General features: G+C 45.8%; 1 protein-coding gene across 3 annotated transcripts; it reads left to right on the top strand.

The window, feature by feature from the left end:
- Window positions 1–1,820: 1,820 nt before the first annotated feature.
- Window positions 1,821–22,105, top strand: LOC140721026 (uncharacterized). 3 transcript variants are annotated; one of them, XR_012097310.1, is made up of 4 exons: window positions 1,821–1,964; window positions 2,816–2,985; window positions 14,286–14,324; window positions 21,915–22,105. XR_012097310.1 is itself a non-coding variant. In XM_073035901.1 (3 exons), the coding sequence occupies exon 3, from the start codon at window positions 9,251–9,253 to the stop codon at window positions 10,706–10,708; it is 1,458 nt and encodes a 485-aa protein (XP_072892002.1). In that variant the 5' UTR covers window positions 1,821–1,964; window positions 2,816–2,985; window positions 8,865–9,250; the 3' UTR covers window positions 10,709–11,463. The 3 variants fall into 3 exon arrangements, 1 of the variants encoding a protein (XP_072892002.1); XR_012097309.1 differs by lacking the exon at window positions 14,286–14,324; XM_073035901.1 differs by lacking the exons at window positions 14,286–14,324; window positions 21,915–22,105 and adding an exon at window positions 8,865–11,463.
- The last annotated feature ends 545 nt before the right edge of the window (window positions 22,106–22,650 follow it).

Genomic DNA, 22,650 nt, shown 5'->3' with positions numbered 1-22,650 from the left:
GTGGTGTCAAGAAAACAACCTCTCCCTCATTGTGTCAAAAACAAAGGAGCTGGTTGTGGATTACAGGAGGAATGGAAACATGGACCAAATTCAACATGTTCAAGTCTGTTATTGCACATTTTAATATTGATCATGACAGAACTTACTGTATTTAAAATACGGTTACTGACATGTTTATAGATAATAGATTGTTACTGACAGAGAATCGTATAACCTGTGTTCCGTGTGTTATCTGAATGTACTTGCCTGTGATGCTGCCACAAGTCAGTGTTTCTCTGTACCTGTACCTTCCCGTACTTGTGAACTTGGCAATAAATTCAACAGGACCTGAGAAATCTCAGTGAGATTTGATCAGTGATGATCATCTTGGCAGCTCGGTAGGTCGAATGTATGAGTCACACACTGTTAAATGCAAAACCCTGAGCAGTGGTGATCAGAAGGATCTCAGACTCCAAGTTCATCGCTCCCTGAAAGAGACCGCACAGATTGATCGGGTGGTTAAGAAGGCAAATGGCGTGGTTGTCTTTATTAGTTGAAGCTTTGAGTTCAAAAGTCGGGAAGTTGTGTTGCTGCTGTTACGAGCCTGCGGTCGTACTGTGACTGTTTCTTTAAGAGCGCCGGCGTGAGGAGGCGGGACTATGACGTCAGTCACAGGCTGACAGCGCTAACTGTGGATTAACCATAAGAGAGAGAGAGAGAGCGATCTGCAGACAGGCAGTCGGTCAGTCTAAAATGAGAGAGAGAGACTGGAAAAGCTGATCGCTTCAGTTAGTCGCAGCTGAGGCTTGGAAATCTCCTCTGCCCACAAGAGTGGGTTGATCATCGGTACACGGAACCACAACGAATGTGTGTGGCTGTCACTTCGTATAATCCATTGGAATGGATTGTGGAATATCTTGGCGGACGGCTTGTGATAACCATTGCCTGGGTATGTTGTGTGGCAACCCCGGGTAGACGGTATTCCTGTGATAGGTCACTTTCGCTGATAACTCGTAAGTGGACGGATTCAAAGGATAAGATGTTCGTCGACGGTTATATTGAAGTAACGGCCTTTTCTCTACGTTTCACCCTGGATCACAAATATCTCTCTCCCACCATTTATTCCGTGGATTACTGAACTTTCCTACTTTACCATCACAAGACTCTGAGCTTTGTTCCCTCAGGCTCGATAGTTTGGGAGTTATATTTACACAAAACACTGTTACCTTTCCTTTATGTCGTTAAGTTACTGTAAGTAGATACTAATAAAGACATGGTTTAACATCAAAACCAGACTCCAGTGTGAAGTCTATTGCTGCTGGTTCGTTTCTCAAACGTTACAGTTCGTGACACAGCTTTATAAAACTAGTTAGGCCACATCTGGAGTTTTTCTGACAGTTCTGGGCGCCCCCATTCTCGGAAGGATGTCGGGGCTTTGGAGAGGGTGCAGAAGAGGTTTACCAGGATATTGCCTGGATTAGAGGGCATGAGCTATAACGAGAGGTTGGACAAACTTGTGTTGTTTTCTCCAGAGCGGCGCAGGCTGGGGTGAGACTGGATGGACATTTATAAGATTACGAGAGGAGTAGATACAGTGAACAGACGATATAATTTTCCTGCGGGTTGAAATGTCTGACACATTTAGGGTGAGAGGCGATGTGAACGGCAAGTTTGCTTCTTTACAGAGTGATGGGGAGCTGGATCTTTCTCTGGGGGTGTGAGACCCCACGGGTCACGTGATATCGTTTGCCCCTCCCATTTAACCGCAGATGGGCAGTATCTGGGCGTCTGCCTCCGAGGCCCCGCCCTCCTAATGACGCAACAATTACTTCGCGCATGCTCACAGTCTACAGGCGGGCGGTGTGCTCGCTTCCACAGTGCTGAAGTACGTCAGCTCCCGGATCGGCAAAGGGTTCCCGCCTCCTGGGTGGGGAGCCGGGGGTCGGGATCACTGTCTGCGGGCCGAAGATATCACTTTCCCATCGGTGAGTACTGAGACCGATCCCGAGTGAGGAGATCCGATGTTAGCCATGAGCTCCGAACCGAGGGCCAATTTCTCATATAGTACCCAGTTATCTGGGCTCGTCAGAAATGTGTCGGCTTCACTGAATCTGCATTGAGCGATCCAAACCAGGAGCCCAGGCTGCCTATTTCCGCGGAATTGAAACGGACGTCCCGCGAACAGGTCACGTGAGGCTGTGCGCCGCAGATGTGCTCCGCCTTTCCCTTTGTGACGGACGATCACGTGGTGTGTGCCCACCGTCCGCGGATGGATGGTGATGCGGGATGGTGGGGGAAGTGGAGGGATGTATGGTGAAGTAAACCTACCGAATGCTGCAAAGCCTGGATACAGTGGGCATGGAAAGTTTGCGATTGACAGCACGGTGTCAGAGTAAAGATGCTTCCCTTTAAAACTGAGATGAGAAAAATTTCTTCAGCCAAAAGATGTCTGATTTGTGGAATTTGTTGCCACAGATGGTGGTTGAGGCTGTCATTTGGGTATATTTATGACAGAGATTAATATACTCATGATTGCTAAGTAGCTTCAGGGTTACAGGAGGAAGGCAGGAATATGGTGTTGGAATAAATCTCAGCCATGGTTGAGTGGTGGGGCAGACTCGATGGATCGAATCACCTAATTCTGTCCCTACATCTTATGTCTTACAATGACTGAATGATGGCTCCTTCCTATCCCATATCAGGTTTTGTGACGTGTCAGGGACAGATTTGTTCACTGAGATCGTTATATTTGTCTTCAATGTTTAGATTTCAGAGAGCAGAAATATTTTGTTCTCCTTTGTATTGTTAACATGGTTCGTTATCTCTCATGTTAAAGTTACACCTGCGGTGAGAGATTGATTGGAAGAAAAGCCCACAACTGGAAGCAAACCACGACTGAAGATGAGGGAACAGCAACACGTGAATCAGCCCGAGGATTGAGAGAACCAACTGGAGAGAAACCCTTCTGAGTCAGAGTTTCCATTGATTCAGTCAGGAGAAAGTTTGGTGAGTCTCATTTACTCAAATACTGGTCCTTTAGACATCACAGAACAGTACAAAGGAAGGTAGGGAATAATTGGAGTGAGACTGAATGTGCCCAGAAATACCAGTTATGCCTCTATCAGACCCAGTTGCAATCACTCCAGATCTGCTAATGTTCTGTCAGTAGCACAGCTCTTTAAACTCACACACATTCCCTCAGTGTTTGCTCATTTGAAGAGCTTGCATCTTCTGAAGTAGCTTTTGGTTGGTTCTGAGTGTAGAGAGGGAAAGAGGGGTGTTTATATTTACTATCTTGCAAAAAGAAGTAATTGTTTGCAATTACTTGCTGCAAACTCACTACCCATACCCCGTACATTCTCAACCAGATTAATAGCACAGATGACAAGTAGCAATGGGTGTTACCCTGGGGAGCTCCACGCGGCACGGGCCTTGACTCCAATAAACAGCCTCCCATCATCACCATCTGCTTCCTGCCATTGAGCTGTTCCCAGACTCTGGGCTCTGTGACAAACACAATGGTAGCAGCAAGATTAGACAGTGATTAATATAAAGAGAGATTTGTTACTTCCTGAAAGCTGTCTGATGCAATGGACCAGATCCTCCCTTGCTCACAACGTGATCTGCCCTAGGACCCATCCTCCCGGGTCACACTGTGTCCGATAACCCACATCCCCAACCTCCCTCCACCAGCCAGTAGCCCCACAACTTTCCCACCATTTACCCCACACCCGTACACACAAACAGATTCATGTCACCAACATCCACTCTCACAGCTTGGGGAACCACAACTAACTGATCCTACTTTCCAGGCCCAGATTGTCCAACCTTCTGTCTCCATCCCAACCCTTTCCCCCCCTGCAACCGACCCTCGATTTAGGTTGTCACGTAACCTGTAACCGGGTAACCAAACCAGCAGAAATGGAATGATATGTTGGAGTCTGGTGGTACTGTAACTAAAGGTGTTTATTAATAAACTAAGTAATACAGTATCCAAAATGCAAATATACATATACGACAGGTTAGCAATGATAAATACAGAAGTGTAGGAATAAGAATCAAAACCAAGCTCTATCGTAGTCAAGGGGTAAATGAATAGTCTTAAGATAATGCAGAGTTCAGTTCAGTTTGGGTTGAGGTAGTTGCTGTTGTGACGTTGGAGAGAGAGAGAGCGAACGAGAAATGAGCGGAATCAGCAGGCAAACCTTCCGTTGTCTTCTTGTTCCTTTGACCTGTTGTGGTCATCGATTATGACCCTTCCGTTCCCGGCTAGACCGTTCTTCAGTGCTGGACTTGTCACCCAGGCGAGGATGGACACACACACAAGCCCCTACCGGCCTGCCTTCACACACTGTGAGCTTTGGACCGATTCCCCCGAATCGACCCTCCAAGCCCCCACCTTCCTGTGGGTGCACAACACTCGTTCAGTGTCCAGTGGCGTGTCTGCCTGTGTCTCAGCAGACTCGTCTTTTATCTCCCCAGCTGGGGTTCCAGCCATCCATCAGCTGATCATGTCCATCAAACTGGGCCACTCCCTCCTGTCTCAGCAGGCATCTGGCATCACTCTGCTGTGTCAGCAAGGATTCACACAAACAGGCAAAGTCCTTGGGAGTAAAGTCAACAATCAGCGAAGAAGCCATAATTTTAAATCCTTGTGTGTCTCTCATTATCAGCATGTGCAGCATGGCGCCTCTCCCCATCTTTATCCCTCCCTCTCGTTAGCAGCATAGTTCACGGGGGGCCAACTCTGGACCCCATCTCCCCATGGTTTTCTCATCACACATAACAATGTAAACCCGAGATCCGCTCCTTCCTCATCGCCGCCCAACCAGGCTCAGAGCTCGTTAAGGAGCCTCGTGTGTGGTACCTTGTAAAACATATATGTCAAACTCAAGGCCCGCGAGCCAAATCCGGCCCACAGTGGAATTATCTTTGGCCCGCGAGATAATATCTAATTACTATTAAACCTGGCCCCAGTAATTGAAGCGCCTATGGCGTATGATATAGCTAATGCTGAGTTTATTCAGGTACCAGGTTTTCAGGGTTTTTAGTGTTTATTCGGCAGTCTTGCTCGGCAGTCTTCTTCATAAGAAACGGAATTTGTAAAGTGAAACACTTTGTAGTTATAGCAGAGACTGAGATGCATGAGAGCAGGCTGAAAAAAACAGATGCAACGAAAGCTGCGTTCGCACGCGACCGACTGATCCGGCCCGCATGAAGCTACATTTTGCTCAATCCGGCCCGTGACCTAAAATGAGTTTGGCACCCCTGTTAAAAGGTCTGAAAATCCAAGTGCAAAATATCAACCAACTCTCATTTGTCTACCCTGCTTATTATTTCTCAAAGCATTCCACCAAATTCATCGGGCAAGATTTTCCCTTGCGGAAACAATGCTGACCCTGGCCTATTTTATCTTGTGCCTCCAAGTAGGAGGCATCCTTAACGATCAACTCCAACATCTTTCAAACCACTGTCAGTCTAAGTGGCCTATAGTTTCCTTTCTTCTCCCTCTCTCCCTTCTTGAAGAGTGGAGTGGCTTTTGCAATGTTCCAGTCTTTCAGAACCATTCCTGAATTTAGTGATTCTTGAAGGATCATTAGTAATGCCTCCACAATCTCTCCCGCCACCTCTTTCAGAACTGTGTGTGTAAACCATCTGGTCCAGGTGACTTATCTGCCTTCAGATCTTCAGTTTCCAAAGAACCTTCTCTCTCCTTGTGGTCCCTTCTGTACAGGTCCCACCTTCCCTGGAAGAGAGCCATGGAACCAAAAATCCTATCCCCCCCCTTCCCTCCCCCCCCCCCCCACATGCCTGATGTCATGCATGGGTTTGCTACACCGGGGTCTAACATCATGTGTGTGGTACCTTACATATGTGGGTTATTCTCGTGGTTGTGCAGTTTAATCTTTATTCTGTTCAGACAAGGGAGTGAGATCCAGTGTCACGTCCTCTCATTGTGGGCGGGCATTTTTTCATTCACTCCATTCCACTGTTAAAACTTGCCGAAGTGCAGCCAATGTTTCAAGGTATATATCCCTATTAATGCAAGAAGGAAGCTGAGGAATTCCTGAGGAATAATCAGTTTACTTATAACAGCAGAATGGAAAATGTCCCTAGGCCTGGTGGTACGTTTTCTGTTTTTGTGTTTTCATTTATCTTCGACCCGATGGGTGGTTGAGAATTGAGAATGTCTGGTCTGGAGTTCTGGGAATCTTTAATTATGTTGCCTGATTTACTGAGGCAGCAGGAAGTATAGAGAGAATCCATGGAGGGGAGGTTTGTTTCCATGATGTGCTCAGTGAAGTCCACAGTTCTCTGCTATTTCTTGAAGTCAACAGAAGAGAGTAGCCACACAAAGGTGTGATGTATCCGGATGGGAAACTTTTTATGGTGTAAACTTCAATTCGCCGGAGCAATAACCACACCACAATCAGTTCATTATTTTTTTCACGAGTTCACTTTATTCTTTTCCATGAATCATGGGAAGTTCACATCTGCAAATGTGCCGGGCTGTCCGTACCACTTTCTACAGGTTCCTCTGATTGAGGGAAGTACAGTTCCCATACCAGGCAGTGATGCAGCCAGTCGAGATGCTCTCAATTGTCTCCCTGTAGAAATCTCTTAGGATCTGGGGCCCAAATCAAACTTCTTCAACCATCTGAGGTGAAAAACACAGCTGCTATGTACAGCCCATTTGAGATCCTTGGTGATGTTTATGTTGAGGAACTTAAAGCTGTTCACCATCTTAACCCCAGGTCCATTGACGTCATTAGGGGTTAGTCTGTGTCCATTCCTCCTGTCCTCCACAATCAGCTCCATTGTTTTTGTGCCAATGAGGGAGAGTTTGTTCAGACCAGTCAGATGTTGTTCAGACCTCAGATAGAGTCAGCAATCAAATGGCTGAGCATGATGAATGTGCTGAGCTGTGTATATCACAATGCAAGAAGCATCGTAGGAAAGTCTGATGAGCTCAGGACAGGGAATTATGATATTGTAGCCATTCTTGGGACTTGGTTGCACCCAACAGTCTGAGGGATTTAGAGGAACAAATTTCCAGAGAGATCGCAGACCATGCCAAGAAACAAAGGTTGATTCAGTAAGTGATTTTAACTTTCCAGATATTGTCTGTGACTTCCATACTGTAAAAAGACTAGATGGGGTAGAGTTTGTCAAATGTGCCCTTACTCAGTAGGTAGGATTCCCGATGTAGAAGTGTGCAGGAAGCTGTTAGGAAATGATCCAGGGCTGGTGACAGAAATTAGTGATCATAATGCCAGGAGATTCAAAGAAAATATGGAAAAAGAGAGGTCTGGATCACGGGTTGAGATTCTCAATTGGAGAAAGGTCAATTCTGTGGTATCAGAAAGGATCTGACAAGTGTGGTTCGGGACAGGCTGTTTTCTGGAAAAGGAATACTTGGTAAGTGGGAGGCCTTCAGAAGTGAAATTTTGAGGGTGTAGAGTTTGTACATGCCTGCCAAAATAAAGGTTGCATGGTAACTGGTGCAGGGAACCTGGGTTTTTAAGAGATATTGAGGCCCCGGATATTTTGTTCCTCTAAATGCCTCAGACTGTTGGGTGCTACCAAGACTCATTAATGACTACAATATCATGATTCCATGCACTGAGCTTATCTGACTTTTTTTAGTTGTCTTCTGTTGGTTTCCAAATGCTTCCCAATAATTTTTCTCTTTTGTTTGCCCTCTCTTTGACTTTTATGTTGGCTTTGGCTTCTCATTTTAGCCACAGTTGTGTCCTCCTGCCTTTCCAATGCTTTCACTTCCTCGGATGTATCGATCACTCAGCTCCCGAATTGCTCCCAGAAACTCCAGCCATTGCTGCTCCGTTGTCACTCCTACCTTTTCCCTTCCAAACAAGTTTGTCCAGCTTCTCTGTCACAGAAACCTACAGAAGTTCAGTATGGAAACAGGCTACTTGGCCCATCTAGTCAATGCTGAAAAAGCATTTAAGCTGTCTAATGCAACTACCTGCACTGGGACCATCGCCCTCCATACCCCTACCATCCAGGCTCCCATCCAAACTTCTTTAAAATGGTGAAACTGAGCTCATATTCATCACTCATGCTGACATCTCATTCCACACTCTCACAACTATTTCAGTGAAGAGCTGTTCTACACGCTCCCGTTAAATTTTCACCTTCGCCACTTACCCATGACCTCTGGTTATCATCCCACCCAACCTCAGTGGAAAATGCTGCTTGCATTTACCCTATCTGTACCCTAATAATTTTGTATACTTGTAACAAAACCTCAAAGCAATGTATGATTCCCTTGTTTATGTTTAGAGCATATTTTAGGTGAAAAGATGATGAGGGGCATTTTTGATGTTTATGTTTAGAGCATATTTTAGGTGAAAAGATGATGAGGGGCATGATGAGAGGCTTTTTCCCCCAGGTCTAAAGTGGCTAACATGAGGGGCATAGTTTTAAGGTGCTTGGAAACAGATACCGAGAGTATGTCAGGGGTTAGTTTTTTTACACAGAGAGTGGTGGGTGCTTGGAATGAGTACCGGCTATTTGTGTGAGAGTGTTTCAGTTACTGTGGGGCCAGGCACCCATGCAGCTCAGTGGGAGCAGGGAATAACACCAATGGACAGAGTCAAAGTGAGCCAGGTCACAGATTGGAGATGTTAGAAATGCCCCATTCTCATAGAGACAGGAGGAGCATCAGAGAATTTGATGGTCATTCTAGATACCAGCACTGTGCCCAGTTAGAAGATGACTTCTCTCTCCAACTTGGGTTGAAATTCACTGAAATGTTGTGAAGCCATATCACACCTTGACGAGTCAAGTGATCTCATCTGAAATGTTGTCTGACACCCATTGACTTAGTAAATCTTAGTAAAACTTAGTAAATCTTTTTACAGGTTGAAAATGATGAGGAATTTGTCGACTGGAATCTCAAACATATCATGCCAGTTTTGCTGTCTCTGACCAGATATTTACGAAGTGGAGCAAGGGATTCACTTCATCTTCCTTCCTGTTCAGACTGTGGGGAGGGATTCACTCGATCATCTGACTGACTTCTACGCCCGTTATTTCCTGCCCAGACTGTGGGAATGGGTTCAGTTGGTCGTCTCAACTGAAGGTACATCAGCAGGTTCATACTGGGACAAGGCCATTCACCTGTTCTGTGTGAGAGAAGGGATCCAGTCGGTCTTCCCACCTGTGGACACAGCAGTCGGTTCACGCTGGGCAGAGGCTGGTCATCTGCTCAAATTGTGGGGAAAAATACACTCGGTCATCTGACATAATGGCTCATCTGCGAGTTCACACTGGGGAGAGGCTGTTCAACTGCTCGGACTGTGGGAAGGGATTCACTCAGTCATCCCATCTGAAGGTACACCAGCGAGTTCACAGTGGGCAGAGGCCGTTCACCTGCTCAGACTGTGGGAAGGGATTCACTTGCTCATCTAAACTGAAAATACATCAGCGAGTTCACACTGGAGAGAGGCCGTTCACCTGCTCAGACTGTGGGAAGGGATTCCCTTGCTCATCCCAACTGAAGGTACATCAGCGAGTTCACACTGGGGAGAGGCCATTCACCTGCTCAGACTGTGGGAAGCGATTCATTTGCTCATCCCAACTGAGGGTACATCAGAGAGTTCACACTGGGGAGAGGCCATTCACCTGCTCAGACTGTGGGAAGGGATTCACTCAGTCATCTCAACTGAAGGTACATCAGCGAGTTCACACTGGAGAGAAGCCGTTCACCTGCTCAGACTGTGGAAAGGGATTCACTCGGTCATCTGAGCTAATGCTACATCAGCGAGTTCACACTGGAGAGAAGCCGTTCTCCTGCTCAGACTGTGGGAAGGGATTCGCTCGGTCATCTCAACTGAAGGTACATCAGAGAGTTCACACTGGAGAGAGGCCATTCACCTGCTCATACTGTGGGACAGGATTCACTCAGTCATCCTCCCTAATGAAACACCAGCGAGTTCACACCGGGGAGCGGCCATTCACCTGCTCGGACTGTGGGAAGGGATTCATTTGCTCATCTAACCTGAAGTCACATCAGCAAGTTCACACTGGTGAGAGGCCATTCACCTGTTCAGACTGTGGGAAGGGATTCATTCGGTCGTCGTACCTGATGGCTCACCAACGAGTTCACATAAGGGAGCGGCCGTTCACCTGCTCAGACTGTGGGAAGGGATTCCACTGCTCATCCCAACTGAAGGTACATCAACGAGTTCACACTGGTGAGAGGCCATTCACCTGCTCAGACTGTGGGAAGGGATTCCCTTACTCATCCCAACTGAGGGTACATCAGCGAGTTCACACTGGCGAGAGGCCATTCACCTGCTCAGACTGTGGGAAGGGATTCCCTTACTCATCCCAACTGAGGGTACATCAGCGAGGTCACACTGGCGAGAGGCCGTTCACCTGCTCAGACTGTGGGAAGGGATTCACTCAGTCATCTCAACTGAACATACATCAGAGAGTTCACACTGGTGAGCGGCCGTTCACCTGCTCAGACTGTGGGAAGGGATTCACTTGCTCATCCCAACTGAGTGTACATCAGAGGGTTCACACTGGGGAGAGGCCGTTCACCTGCTCAGACTGTGGGAAGGGATTCACTTGCTCATCTCAACTACAGAGACACCAGCGAGTTCACACTGGGGAGAAGCCGTTCACCTGCCCAGACTGCGGGAAGGGATTCACTTGGTCATCTCAACTACAGAGACACCAGCGAGTTCACAGTGGGTAGAGGCTGATCACCTGCTCAGACCTTGGGACGCGATTCACTCAGTCATCTAGGTGTATGTAACTCTTGCTTCGGCTAGCAGCTTAATGTAGGGGTGATAGCCCCCAGCCCGGCCAAACTTGTGAAATCTCGTTTGGGTGGATGCTGTGTGATGTGTCCCCTGTTACAAATCAGTTCCCCGAAATTACAAACAGTACACAATATGCGATTAAACAATTGAGCTTTATAATTCTTACTTTGATTATAGGGTTAGTAAAGTAAACAAAGAAAAAGGGCCTGCTCTCTCCATTCACGTCTTCTCATCTCTCCCTAGCGAAATACCACAAATTCTCTCTTCCAGACTCACAAGAAAGAATGTTTCTCTCATTGGATACCCCCACACTCCAAAACCCTGTTATCTGTAGTCTTAACCTAAACATTGCTGCTGCAGAGAAACATTACCTCAGCAGTGAAACATTACAGAGAGGCCATTACATGAGCAGTGAAACCTTGCAGCATGTTACACTTGTGACACACTACCGGGTTCACACTGGGGAGAAAGTTTCAATGAGCTGCATGCTGGATATTTGTCCATCACCGTTGCTGAATGCAATTTCGAGAGTGACTGTCGGTGCTGAACTCTGCAATTATTGCTGCTGCTCACCACACCCAGTTCTGCACCCTGGTCACTGGGAATGGGAGGAGTTTCTTCTTTCACCTTTAATGGGACTGGTGTTTAATATTCTGAATCTGAAACAAATAAATCAGTTTATTTTAAACTCTGTCTCCGGTACTTAATTGAATTTATAACACACCTAGTGTACAGTAGAGAGTCAACTCTGGCCAGCTGGACCCTGCCAGTGATTCTGTTCCATGACAGTCCTTTTAAATCCTCCCCTGTACGGACAAAACAGCATGGTTTTCCTCTTCCCAGACAGATCTCTTGGAATTTTTTGGTGAAATAAGAAAGGTGGTGTGTGTTGTTTATTTGGATTTTCAGATGGTTCTGAACAAGGTGCTGCAGCTGAAGCTGCTTAACAAGACACCAGTTCATGGTATTTGATGTCTCTGTGCCTGTTCCCGCTGGAGTTTAGAATTATGGGCGGGTTTCCTGACTACTGTAAAGCCAAGATAGAAAGCATGTTTCCCATAATGCGTAGCCCAGGACCAGGGGTACACCCTCAGACTACAGGGAAATCAATTCATAAGAAAGAGGAAGACTTATGATATTATGTTTATTCAACATGGTCATGACTGATCTATGCTTCTGTGTCTATCCCCCTCTATCTCCACCTAAAATGTACCCATTTCAGCCGCCTACACTCAGCTAGATAGACACTTCACTGATACTAAAGGAATTTACATGGAAGATTTAGAATTTTAGAAATTTCCATATGTCTCCATTTAAAATGAGTGGCCCTTTTCGATCCCTGTCAGTTTCTCTCTCACTGATCAATATGTCCCTTTCCCTCGTATATCTCCCCCGTCTCAATCCCTGGTTTCTATCCCAGCTTAACTCCCCATCTCTCTTCCCTCTCATATTCCCTCCAATCTCTCTCCTCCGTCATTCTCTCCCATGCCTCTTTCTGCCCCTCACTTGCTCCCCGTTTATTTCTTACCCACATCCATCTCACTCTTCCCGCAATTCTCTCCCCTCACTGGGTGTTGCCACCATCTCTCTCCCCTCTGTTTCTCACCTGTAACACTTCCCTGCCAGCTCTCCTCAGTCTTGCTCACTAACACTCCTAGTCTCTCGATTCTCTCTCCCTCTTTTTCACAACCACCACTCAGCCTGTTCTCTCCTCCCTCCAACCCTCCTTCCCCCTCTTTCTCTATCTCTTCCTCCCCCTTCTCTCTTTCTCCCTCTTCCTCTATCTCTCTGTCACTTTCTCTCCCTCCTCTGCTTCATCCAACTCCAAACGCCAGTATGTTCCGATGTCACCAAGACTACTTATCTTGTCGATGTCACTGTCGCATATTGAAAGGGACGGGTTGCTATCCTGCAGTGAGCACGGGCTGAGATTCAGTGTCGGGGTGGGTGTGTGGTTTGTAGACAGAAAGGGGAGAAGAGAGGTGAGAGTGAGCGGAAGTTGGGGTGACTGGAGTAGGAGAGGGAGGTGAGGAAGTGGGAGAGGATGTATTAGGATAAGAGGGGAGTGGAGGAAATGGAGAGTGAGAGAAGATGGAGGAGAAGCAGAGAGGAAGGTGTGCTGAGAATTGAGAGGAGGGTGAAGGGTAGGGAGAAAGTGTGTGGAAGATAAAGTGAGGGCACTATGGAGAGGAGCAAGCAAGATGTTGAGGGAGCTGCACACACAGTGTTGAGGGAGTCCCATTCCCTCTGTCCTACTCACTGTAACTCTTCTAAGGTTGTATTTTCATCAATGAAAACAGGATTCAACATGCTGCGAGCATGTGCTATTCTGAACTGAAATGAAAGCTCAGACCAGAAAGATGAAGAAATGATCACAATCGAGCAGTTATTCCCTCTGGGGTGGTTACATGTCCTAAGATGGCTTTAGGAGCAAATAACACTCGCTAGGGGGACATTAAAGAATCTTGGTGGGGCGATAAGCCATCACTTAAGGCATCAGATCTGACCGACCATTAGTAGAGCAGGCACTTCCAAAAAAGGTGGTGGCGCTGGGACACAGGAAGAAGCATCGCACTGCAGGCCTTGTGCATTCGTCATCACAACGCGTCTGACACTTGGCGATCTCGTCCGACCTAACCACCCTAGCAGACGTTGTTGCAGATGCATAAGTTAGTGACGGGGGTACTGGACTGTTCTCAACTCGCGGCACTGGGGCTAAAGTAGTTTGGGAAACTCTGCTAAAGAGGATTGAGTTAACCAATGGATGAGCATAACCGTCCACGGGTGAGATCCACCATCTGAGCAGACAAGGTGTCAATGTGAAGCGTCTGAGGACAGGCTCAAAACTGGAGATCTCTTCTCAGAAGCTGAGTGGTTCCTTGTGTCAATAGAGGACCAGGCGGTTGACACAAAAATAACAAACATGCACTTTGAAAGAGTAACAAATTCAAAACGAAGTGTTGTTCCTTTCTCAGGCTCTAAAGCAGAATATGCCATTTGATTGCTCACACAGTCGCCATCAAGTGGCAAGCATCATTCATTCAAAATCAGGAAGGAAGGTGACATTTCTCCCTGGAGTAGGAATTTGGGTGTTCCATGGAAATTTGCACAATTATGAACCAAATCCAGGAGTTCTGTAGTGTTAATCATTTCTCCACAACAGCTTTATCTGATACCAAGGACAAGTGCGAGATTTACTGTAAGCTCCTTAGACTGGTGACTTTCTTTTTCATTTCATCCTGACGCAAAAGACTGAAGTAACAAATGAGATGCAATTTTGCTGATTAGGTTTTAAATACCCTTGGATGCTCTCCCGCTTTATCATTAATGACAGGGTTGTGACGGTGACAGGGCTGGAATATGCTGGGCAAATAAACAGAAAAGGTAAGGTGAGATAGAAGGTGGATGTCGCGGGCTGAAAGTGTGAATGTGTGTTTGCCTGTGTTGTCCTCTCTCGGGCTCTAAACCAGTTTTATTCTCTCCGCTGTCATGTTCTTCGGTGTCCTGCAGTGTCCAGATGGAAATCACGGCAACCGCCTCTGAGAAGAGGTTAGATATTTTGTTTGTTAATTAGTTGAATGGGAGTAATGACTTTAGAACAGTAGTAAGACAGTCATATCCCACCCACCCGGGATCCGTATAGTATCCCGTCTTTGGAATGCAATCTCTGGGTATATTGTCAATCACTTTCACGGGTTGCAATATAAGAAGTAGGGCACATGTTTCAAACAGACCAGAACACTGGTTGTTATCAGAACCACAGACGCAGTTTTCCCGGTGCAATACTTTACTCTCCACCTCTGGCAACAGATGACGACAAACCGATCAAAGGGAAAGCTGACAGCTGACCAGACAGAGGAGTCTGTGGCTGTCTCTGTCAGGGCAGCAATCACACTGCATACGGGGGTGATGGCCAGGAAAGTCCCAGGGAAGTAGTAATAACTGATCGGCCACAATATCACCACCAAGACAACGGCCAATAGATCCACCGTTGTCATGGCTACCAGGTAGCGAGTGGTGCAGGTGGAGAGGCCGCACTTCCCCCGGGACAGGATCACAATCGGTACTAAATTCATTTGGGGTGGGGTGGGGACAGCAGAAGGAATCGATGAATTACTCTCACGCTCTGTGGGACAGAGATAAGCTGTAAAGAGAGAACAATCAAACCTGGCGGGCGCTCAATACTGGAGGTTTAAAAGGTTTAAATCGTGCTTCGCAGACTCAGCAATCGCGCGCAAGCAGGGAGAAAGGTTACATACTCGGTACTGCAAGAGGAGCAGGATTTGGGAATGAGGCACTGTCAACTGATCGCCAAGGGAGCTTTACGACCGATGTGTAAAGTTTGGATACCTCGGCACTTCCTTCATATCCTGGCGCTCATCGCATGTCGCTACGCCCCGCTGCCTCTGAGGTTGTCCATTTACAACGTTCAAAGTTCGTAGCACATTTACTTCCTCTGTTCGCAGGCATCCATCTCCTTTTCGACTCCGGTTTGTCACCTGCCCTCGCCGGCCCAGCTGGGCTCGCTGCTTTCAAATTCTGCAAATACACTTAGATGCGGTTCCTTCAAACTACGACAACGGATCAGATCAGGAAGTTCCCATTTTCTTTTTTTTTTAGCACATTCTTCCTGACCTGCTCCAAATTACAGAAGCATTATTCCAAATGGTTCGATGTTTATATTTCCAGACCAGAGTATTGCATGTACATTACCCAGTCAGGCATCTAACAGACACCTCTGGTTGGCGAAACCCCTCTTCACCGATAATAAGGCGTGGAAACAAACCCTTGTAAACGAAAACACACAGCGACACGATTTGAATTTTCAAAACTCCCGATGGTCCGAGATTGAACACACAAGTGAATCTCATCAGGGTTTCACTTTCCGCGTTCTCTTCAACCTTGTATCATTTTTTGAAACACAGCACAATTGCTTTCAGTTTGAAATTAAAGCATCTTGAACTATTGGGGCGGAAAAAAAAACGCCGTGGCCCTGGATGCTGCCGAGCACGCTGGAGAATTGGAGTTTACTTTGATAGCGGTTTTACCTTGATAAGTCAAATCTGCCTGTCATGTCCACAAAATATATCCATCTCCCCGCAATCTTCCACTCTACATCTGTTTCAGTTAATATTTTTTTTTGTTTCTTCTTTTCAGCCTTGTCTATTGATTAAACTGCAAGGAACCTTCTGACGGAACACAAGAGTTCTGTCACAATGACTTCACTACACTCACTAATACACCGGCATCACAACGGCTGTCGGTGACTGAACGGGTCCAAAAACCGCGCACATTGAACTGCAAAGATTAGTTCGCGTCTGTTCCTACCAGGGACACCAATAACGGTAATGATCAAGTAATATATCTTTCTCATACTGTAGATAGTTTCAGGCATTCCGTGTGTGATTCACTCTGTATTCGAGCTGCCCGCAGTCTCGCTGAAGAAACTCTGAGCTGATGAATCTCCACGATCATTCATTTATACTCACTCTAGCACGCTGAGTATTCAGTTGTACACAAGGCTGACGTGTTTTCCAACAGCTGGGGTAAAAATAAGCATGATTTCATTCAGGTAAAATTCCAAGTATGATGAGGTATGGAGAGCTTCACACGAAATTGCAAAATCCCAAAGACGAAGAAATGATGAATCGAGAATTCAGTGAATGCTGCCGTGAAAGTCTCTCTGTCTCACCTCTCGGTTTCATGATTCTTATTGTTGATCTTGTCCATTCCCAGACTCCATAGACTTCGTCTCGATTATAGATCCGCTCTGGGAAATTGTCTCAGTTATCGATCTTTCAATAGAAATATAAAAAAATATATGTTGTTTGTATGCTCCTGTAATATATTGAAGAACCTTAACCTGATATCGCAACCAGACTTACGAAGATAATGGACGCACGAAAACCGTTAACAACAATAATCACAACACATACAAAATGCTGAAAGAACTCAACGGATAAGGCAAATTCTATGGAGATGAATAATGTCGAAGTTTCATACAGACGTGCCTTCTTCAGATTAATTAACGTTTAGTCCAGCATCTCAGCTCCAACAACAAAAAGCAGAATTTCCCAGTGGCCAAACATTTCAATTCCAATCCCCATTCCCGGTCAGAAATGTCGCACATCGTCTCCTTTGCTGCCACATGAGCAGCCTCAGGCTGGAGGAGTAAACTGCAATTATATTCTGTCTATGGAACCTCCAATTTTATGACATGAACACAGATATCTCGGCTTTCCGGTATTTCCCCTCTCCCTTTTCCCTCTTCTTCATTTCACCACTCTGGCCTTCTACTCTTCTCTTCACCTGCCAATCACCTCACTTCGGTCCCCTTCTACTTCCCTTTCTCCAATGATCCACTCTCTCCTATCAGATTCCTTCTTCTCCAGCTCTTTGCTTTTTCCCATTATCACCCAAGCTACATTTCGCCCACTATCCCACGCATCCAGTTTCACCTACTACCTTCTAGCTTGTGCTCTTTCCAGCTCCTCCCAATTTTCTTATTTTGGCATCTTCCCCCGTTTTACTCCATCCTGAAAATGGATTTGTCCATTGTCTGACCATTATGCTCCCTGAGCACCTTCACAGTCGTAATTGTCACTGCACATACTTCCCTGATACTCTTGAATGTCCGGTATACTGCAGATGTCTTCCACTGTGAAGACTGATGCAAAATTCACATTCGGTTCTTCTGCCATCTCTGCGTCTCTCATTACATTATCTCCAGCGTCATTTTCTATTAGTCCTCTATCTACCCGCAATTCTTTTTTTCTCTTTAGTCGCCAGCTACCTTTCATAATTAATCTTTTCCTACCTAATGACCTTCTTAGTTTCCTTCTGTAAGTTTTTAAAAGCTTCGCAATCATCTACCTTCCACTAGATTTGGCTTCCTTGTATGCTCTCCATTTTACTTTTATTTTATCTCCGAATTTACTTGTCAGTAACGGTAGTGTCCATCTTTCATTCGAAAATGTTTTCTTATTTGAAATATATTTGTCTCACAATTCCCTAATTTTTCGCAGAAACTCCAGCCATTGCTGCTCTGCTGTCCTTCCTGCTGGTGTCACTTTCCAGTCAACTTTAGCCCGTTTCCCTCTCATGCCATTAAATTTTCCTTTTTTTCCACTGAAATACAGACACATTGACATTTAGTTTCTCCTTCTCAAATTTCAAAGTGAACTCGATCATATTGTGATCACTCTTCCCTAAGGGTTCCTTAACCTTAATCTCTTTTATCACCCCCGATCATTACACAAAATCCAATCCAGCACGGCCGACCCCGTATTGGGTTCAACAACAAGCTGTTCTCTTAGACATTCTTCAGTTTTTCTCTCTTGAGGTCCAGTACTGGCCTGGCTTTCCCAATCGAATTTCATGTTAAAATCCCCAACGATTATCATGACATTGCCCTCTTGACACACCTTTTCTATCTCCTGGTGTAATTTTTAATCCAAATCCGGGGTGTTGTTTAGAGGCCCGTATACAATTGCCATTAGGGTTCTTTTACCATTGCCATTTCTTATCTCAACCCATAGAGACCCTACACCTTCCAATCCCTATGTCATCTCTTTCCAATGATTTAATATCATTTTTTATATACAGGGCTACACCAGCACTCCCCCACCCCTTGCATCTTTCTGATGCACCGTATATCCTTGGGCGTTCAGCTCTCAACGGCAGCCATCCTTTAGCCAAGTTTCAGAGATGGCCAGATCTTCATACTTGCCAATTAGTAGCTGAATTTAAAGATAGTCCGTTTTATTTCTTATGTTGCGTGCATTCTACTGCAACACTTTCATTCCAGTATTTGTTGCTTTCTGATTTAACTGCACCACGCCTCTATTGCCCTGTAACTCATCCCATTGGCTGTGATTATGCCTCATCTCCTGCCTTTCATTTCTATCATCTCTGTTGCACGCTATCTGTGACTTATTTCTGTTTTCCCCTTCCTAACGCCTATCACCCTGGTTCCCATCGACCCCCCCCCCCCTCCCCACTCACCCCTTACAGCACAATTAAGTGTGCCCGCGATGTTATTGGACCTCTTTGGGTTCAGGTGTAATCCGTCCTCTTCGTATAGGTTGTACCTCCCGCAGAACATGTCCCAATGATCCAGGAACCCGAAACCCTGCCCCGTACACCAGTCTCAGCTACTCATTAACATGCCTGATTGTGCTATTCTCGAATCGTTAGCACGAGGTACAGGCAGCAATCTCGAGGATACTACGCTGCAGATCCTGCTTTCCAACTTCCTACCTAACTCCATGTCAGGACCTCCTCCCTATTTCTACCCATGCCATTGGTACCAACGTGTACCAAGACTTCTAACTGTTCACCCTCTCCATTCAGAATACCCTGCACCCGATCCAATACAACCCGTAGCCTGGGACCTGGGTGGCAACACAGTATGCGGGTGCCTCTATCAGGTTGACAGAATCCCCTGTCTGTTCCCTCACTATGGAATCCCCTGTGAATGCCGCATTCCTCATATTCCTCTTTCCCTTCTGCACCACGGGACCACGCTCAGTGCCAGATCGCTGTGATTGTCCTCTGTCAGGTCACTTCCTCCAGCCGCATGCAAAACAAGATGACGATTACTGAGGGGGGTGGCCACAGGGGTGCTCTCTACTATCTGAGCACTTTCCCTCGCTCCCCTAACGGTCACCCAATTATCTAACTCCTGCAGCCTCAGGGTGACAAATAGCTCCTTTCTATCTCCTGTTCACTCTCCCTAATAAGCTGTAGTTCATCGAGCCGCAGCTCCAGATCCCTAACAGACTCTCGGTGCACCTGTCGTAGATGTGGCCATCTGTGAGACTGGAAGATTCCCAGTATTCCCACATCCGACACGCAGAGAGAAATACTACCCTTACCGACATGCTCTCTATTCCTCAAAAACAAAAATCATATCTGGGTATATCTGTAACCGCTTCATGCTCCGCCCCTGTTTCTCCTTCTATGACATCCGTCTCACACTCCTCCCACGGTGCTCCACCCTAGGCATTCCCCAAATCCTTTCCTCCCGCCAGTTTCAATGGGTCACTATTACGAACACGTCTACCCCCCGCCATCCGGTTCCTAAATGGGCATTAAACCCATGAAACCACCTCACTTTTTTAATAAAAACACAAAATGCTGGCAGAACTCAGCAGGCCAGACAGCATCTATGGGAGGAGGTAGTGACGACGTGTTACTTCACTCATGTTGAAGGGTTTCGGCCCGAAACGTCGTCACTATCTCCTCCCATAGATGCTGTCTGGCCTGCTGAGTTCTGCCAGCAGTTTGCGTTTGTATTTATTTTTCAGCATCTGCAGATTCACTTGTGTTCACTTTTAAAATATATATTATTTCTGTTTTTGCACTTCTTATCTGCTCAATACCGATATACCATTATTGATTTACTTATTTATTGTTTGTTTAACTTTTTCTATATTATGCTTTGCATTGAACTGTTGCTGCTAAGTTAACAAATTTCACGACAGAGGCCAGTGTTAATAAACCGGTTTCTAATTCTGATATTGAATGGAATTTAAGTTCTGTGGTGTTTGTATTTGATGCCCCATTGACCACCTTTCCCTCACCATTTATGAAATTGCCGAATCATCAGTGATCTTTATCTGAGTTATTCACTGCTGATGAAAACCAGGAATAAGCTCTTATCCCGGGTATCTGTGTGTCCCTGTTGTGAAACTTTCCATCCCAGGAACATACTGGTGAGAGTCTTCAGCACATTTGTGCAGGGGATCTTCCTCCCGATAGTGCGTTGTCGAAAGCTGTGACTAGCTCTTCAGTCAGAGCTGAAATGAGCCAAGTACATTTGTAATAACATATCTCTGTTCTTGTACATTGTCCCTCATGAAATTAAAGGAACACATTTCCGAATGTGTAACCACTAAGATTTTATGCTCCTTGTAATGACCTCGTGAGGAATTTAATCTTGCGCTGATTGCGTAGGAGCATAAGACCATAAGATAAAGAAGCAGATGCAGGCCATTCGGCCCAGCGAGTCCGTCCCTCCATTCAATCATGGGCTGATCCAGTTCTTCCGGTCATCCCTACGCATCTACCTCCTCCCCTACCCGTTGATGACCTGGCAAATCATGAAAATATCTATCTCTTCCTTAAATACACCCAACGACCTGTCAACAAATTCCACAGATTTACCATGCTCTGACTACAGTAATGTATCCCCATCTCTTTTCTAAATGGACGTCATTCAATCCTGAAGTCGTGCCCTCTTGTCCTAGACTCCTCTACCATGGGAAATAACTTTGCCATATCTAATCTGTTCAGGCCTCTTAACATTCGGAAAGTTTCTCTGAGATCCCCCCTCATTCTCCTGAACTCCACGGAATACAGCCCAAGAGATGTCAAACGTTCCTCATAAGGTAGCCCTTTCATTCCTGAATCATTCTCCTGGATCTTCTCTGAATGCTCTCCAAAGTCAGTATCTCTTTTCTGAAATAAGGAGCCCAAAAGTGCACACAATACTCCAAGTGTGGTCTCATGAGCCCTTACAGAGCCTCACAATCACATCATTGCTCTTGTATTCTATACCGCTAGAAATGAATGCCAACGTTGCATTCGCCTACTTCACCACCGACTCAACCTTGGAGGGTAAACTTTAGGGTATCCTGCAGAAGGACCCGAAGTCACTTTGCAGATCTGTAATTTGAATTCTCTCCGGAGTTCTCACTCGCTAACTGGTTGCATTGGAAGCGGGGGATCTGCTGATCGTTGTCCTGCACCAGATACTGAGCAGGATTCCGAATGCTCACATGCTAACTGGAATTTTCTTCTTGTCTGAGTGTGCATCGGTGTTTAACATCCACGCTGTTCCTCTTTGTTCAGTCTGGTACTTAGTCTCCTTCACTTTTGATCGATCCGTGGCCATTTGTTGCCAAAAAAAAATTGCACCACGAAAATCGGGGCAATCACTCTGGGGACAGTGACAGTGATCAGCTGGTTAAGAAACATTTACTGGTACTTTCGTTTCTCACAGTATTATACAATGTTAAATTACTCCATTTATTTGTCCGCCTTCTGTGTATTATTTGTTCTTGTCTTTTGCAATTCCAATGAAGTTATTTAATTGCATCCTTACTTCTGTAAATCCCATTCCTGTTGGTTCCCCAGGCGCGTGAATTAACCATCAAGCCCGTTTTAGTCACCAGTAGAGGGCGCAGAAGACTCCGGTGCGCTGACATGGGGCAGGATGACAGAGGATTGCAGATGGTGAATCGCAGGAAATCCCTTTTGCAACGAGGTGCTTAAGGACCGTAAGAAATGCAAGATAATGTCGTGGTTACTTGAAATGACCTGGAGACACAGACAATTCTTCAAGAAAATTAAACTTTTATTTGCAAATAAAGGCTGAGACAATCAATGAACTTGTCACCGAAAGCACACCGAGCTCCGGTATACAGCATTCTTTATAGTAATTTCTTATCTCAGTTACATTTTCGGTTTTATCAGCATACCCAATCAAGTTTTAATTGCATATCATCTATATATTAACTAATTAATCTCTCTTGCCTAGCTCACGGTGCGCCACCATTATGTTTCACCCGTTCGCATTGGGGCCTTATTCCTGGCCAAGGTTATGCTTTCTAGACAACCTCCGTCACATTACATTCCTGCTCGCACCATCCTGTCCGCCACCGTTATCTCGTACTAAACAAAGGCTGAGTGTAATACATGGGGTACATTTCAGCTAATAGTGCTGCTAGCTAAACAGGTGTTCTGCAAGTGCCACAGTATGCAGCTAAGAGAGTACAAAGTATCTAGTTAAAACAACACATAGCAACATGTGTCTAGTAAAATAATACATAGTAATATTCAGTACCTAGAAGTGATTACATAGTATAGTAAA

This window comes from Hemitrygon akajei, unplaced genomic scaffold (assembly GCF_048418815.1).
Source record: "Hemitrygon akajei unplaced genomic scaffold, sHemAka1.3 Scf000049, whole genome shotgun sequence".
NCBI lineage: Eukaryota > Metazoa > Chordata > Chondrichthyes > Myliobatiformes > Dasyatidae > Hemitrygon > Hemitrygon akajei.
The sequence above is the reverse complement of the archived record's forward strand: the minus strand, read 5'-3'. Positions and strand labels throughout refer to the sequence as shown.